Below are 2,654 nucleotides of genomic sequence, written 5' to 3'. Positions count from 1 at the left end.
GAATGTTTACACATGCACTTTCAAAGCAGTAATAAGTACGTACTGAATGCTGCAGTTACCTGAGTCTAGGATTTCCTGGCTTCTGATTGGCTAGCGAAGTCTCATGGGGGCTGCACACAGGAAGTGTTGTTTTTGTTGTGTGGAGATTAAAGGTGCTGCTAAGAAAGTTATCCATCTTCATCTCGCTGTTTCTAATAGTTCAGAGAGATTCAGAGCCACATAACGAACCGTCATGTTACATTTTTAACACCTGAAATGTTCACATGGGTCGAGCGTGTGAAGGCCTTCAGTGTCATTGTGAGGAAACTCAAAACAAACTTCATTACATGCACAAGTAATTTATTTTCATTCTTTCTTTTTAATTACAGGGTGATCGATTCAGATAGACAATACATAGCATTTAGTACTCAAAAAAAGTTGGATTCAAGTCAAATTTACAGTGAACACTGAATCATAAAGTGAACAAATCTTTAGCAAATATAGAATATTTTAAGACTTGACAACAATAAGCAATCACATCAGATCATTTTGGGCCAACAAGATGAAATTCCTGCTGTTTGTTTTAGCCTCATTAAAAAAAAATCCACAAATACACAACAGAGATGGATCAAATATATACAGATACATCTGGAAATTACTGCACAATAACAATTTTAGTTTATTTTTTTAGCTAAAACACATTAAAGTTGCAAATATGTGTTTAATATGAGGTTAAAGTGCAGACATTTACTTTTAATTTTGGGAGTTAAAAAAACTAAATTAATGGATTAACTGTTGGAAATTTTTTTATACAATCTTATATTTCACATTAACAATTCTGTTAAAAGTTGTTTCAAATTATGAAGATAAAATGTGGTTTGTGTTTGCACTTTTTTTACTCACTACATCCAGTCAAAGCAAATCTCAGTTTAAACTAAAGATATTATTATTATATGTTAATTGTTGTACTCAGCCATGTAACATTAATATTAATAGCCAGTTTCAGTCTAGAGAAAAAGGTTGGATTCAACTTTGCTTAAAGATCAAAAAGAGCTGCAGCAGTCCTATTTTGATCAAATTAAGATGTTATTAGTTATTAGGCATCTGGTAAATTCAGCAAAATTTACCAGATGCCTCAAATCAGCCCAACGTACTCACAGAAGAAGGAGTCAAGTTCACACAGAGACTCAATCATCTGTGAAGTGGCACGTTCACCTTTGTTCCTCACAGTGTCGATAACAAAACGAGCTCTTTCACTTCTGTTTTGTATTACGTCTGCTTCCTCCCTCTCAGCATCAGTTATCACTTTTTTCTCCAGCAGTTTGTCCATCAGACTGCTGAGAACAGGTCCTGATATCCCTTTAATAATGGAGCTCCGTACATTTAACAGCTTCTCATTTGGAGGGAGACTCAATGTTCTCACTCTGTTGGGCAAAAGACAAACCTCACTTTTCCAGACACAGCTGGAGCTGCTCTGGTGTGTCAGACTCAGGTTAACATCTGTAATGACTCTGTTGAAAATCACCTGGAATGATGCAACTGAGCTGTTAAAATACTCTCCATGAAACTCTGCTTCATTTGGTTGAACTACAATCAGGTCATCATCAGGAGCAGTGGACAGAGTGTAAACCTGGTTTGGAAACAGACTACATCTCGAAGGTATGTCTATGTACATCTCTTCACCATTTAATTCCCTCCTGGTACGCTTAACATGACGAATCACTACATTCCTCGGCACCAACAGCACACTGAGGACAGACCTGGGATGAGGATCAACTGGGGGTTTGTAGAAGAGGAGAATCAAAGCTTGGATTGGGTCAGGGGGAGAGTTGTCATCTCTGACAATACCATAACCAGAAAACCCTGTGATGTTTATAACAACGTGAGTTTCTGTTATCTGATCAGGGGTGATAAACTCGATATCTTCAAGCTTATCCACATGAGCGACCTGCAAGAACTGACCTCCACCTGTGGAGATGACCTCACAGTGTGGGAGATGAAGCTGACACACAGACTGCTGCTGACATTTGATGTCAAACAGGGGTCCTGCAGGCTTCTTGTGGTGTTGGGCCAGCAGCCTCCTGTTCCAAGGGACAGTCCTGTAAACCACGTCTCCTTCTCCCTTCATTAAAAACACCAGGCCGGTCACACTGCACTGGTACAGGCCTGCACTGGAGCACTGGAACGTGTAGGTTTCATCATCAGACTCATCAGCAGTGATGATAGGTGTAAACTCCTTTAACTTCATGTCACGTGAACTTGCTGCTTGTGTTAAATCCTTCTCTAGTATTGTTCTCAGTGACGGCAAGTCCTTAGAGCGATTCACAGAGTTGGATATTTCACTCGGCTCATGGAAATCTGCAGAGAAATAAAATAGAGGATTCAATGGCAGTGGGACAGTTTGTAGATGGGAAGCAAAATCAGCCATCTGGAACAATTCCCTCAGAAATCTGCTTTTGGGTCCAGATTTTCCTCATCATCACACAAAGTAATCTCTACACTCTCTTACTTAGACTTGGATCCTCCTGTGCCGATTGGCACATCGGGTGACAAGGGAACGCCATCGAACTCGGTCCGTCGCGGCACTCTCTACCACACAGCAATTTAACAAAATATATGATTAACAACAACAACAACAATAATAACAATAATAACAATGACAATAACAACAACAA

General features: G+C 39.4%; 1 protein-coding gene across 1 annotated transcript; it reads right to left on the bottom strand.

Moving 5' to 3' along the window:
* Nucleotides 1-322: 322 nt before the first annotated feature.
* LOC121813770 (NACHT, LRR and PYD domains-containing protein 1b allele 3-like) lies at nt 323-2,594 on the bottom strand. The gene is made up of 2 exons (XM_042217667.1): nt 2,489-2,594; nt 323-2,337 (listed from the first exon to the last, which is right to left on the bottom strand). The coding sequence occupies exons 1-2, from the start codon at nt 2,541-2,543 to the stop codon at nt 1,115-1,117; spliced, it is 1,278 nt and encodes a 425-aa protein (XP_042073601.1). The 5' UTR covers nt 2,544-2,594; the 3' UTR covers nt 323-1,114.
* Nucleotides 2,595-2,654: the final 60 nt, after the last annotated feature.

The sequence above is a fragment of the Haplochromis burtoni genome, unplaced genomic scaffold (assembly GCF_018398535.1).
Source record: "Haplochromis burtoni strain Fernald_Lab_line unplaced genomic scaffold, NCSU_Asbu1 Contig_2514, whole genome shotgun sequence".
Lineage (NCBI taxonomy): Eukaryota > Metazoa > Chordata > Actinopteri > Cichliformes > Cichlidae > Haplochromis > Haplochromis burtoni.
Note: the sequence above shows the minus strand (reverse complement) of the source record. Positions and strands in the feature narration are given on the sequence as shown.

What these genes read in the sequence shown, in the direction of transcription:
- LOC121813770 (XM_042217667.1), bottom strand. Translation starts at nt 2,543, where the DNA reads ATGGCGTTCCCTTGTCACCCGATGTGCCAATCGGCACAGGAGGATCCA. An exon ending in ACAGGAGGATCCAAGTCTAA is followed by an intron (nt 2,338 to 2,488) that starts GTAAGAGAGTGT and finishes ATTTCTCTGCAG; the next exon opens with ATTTCCATGAGCCGAGTGAA.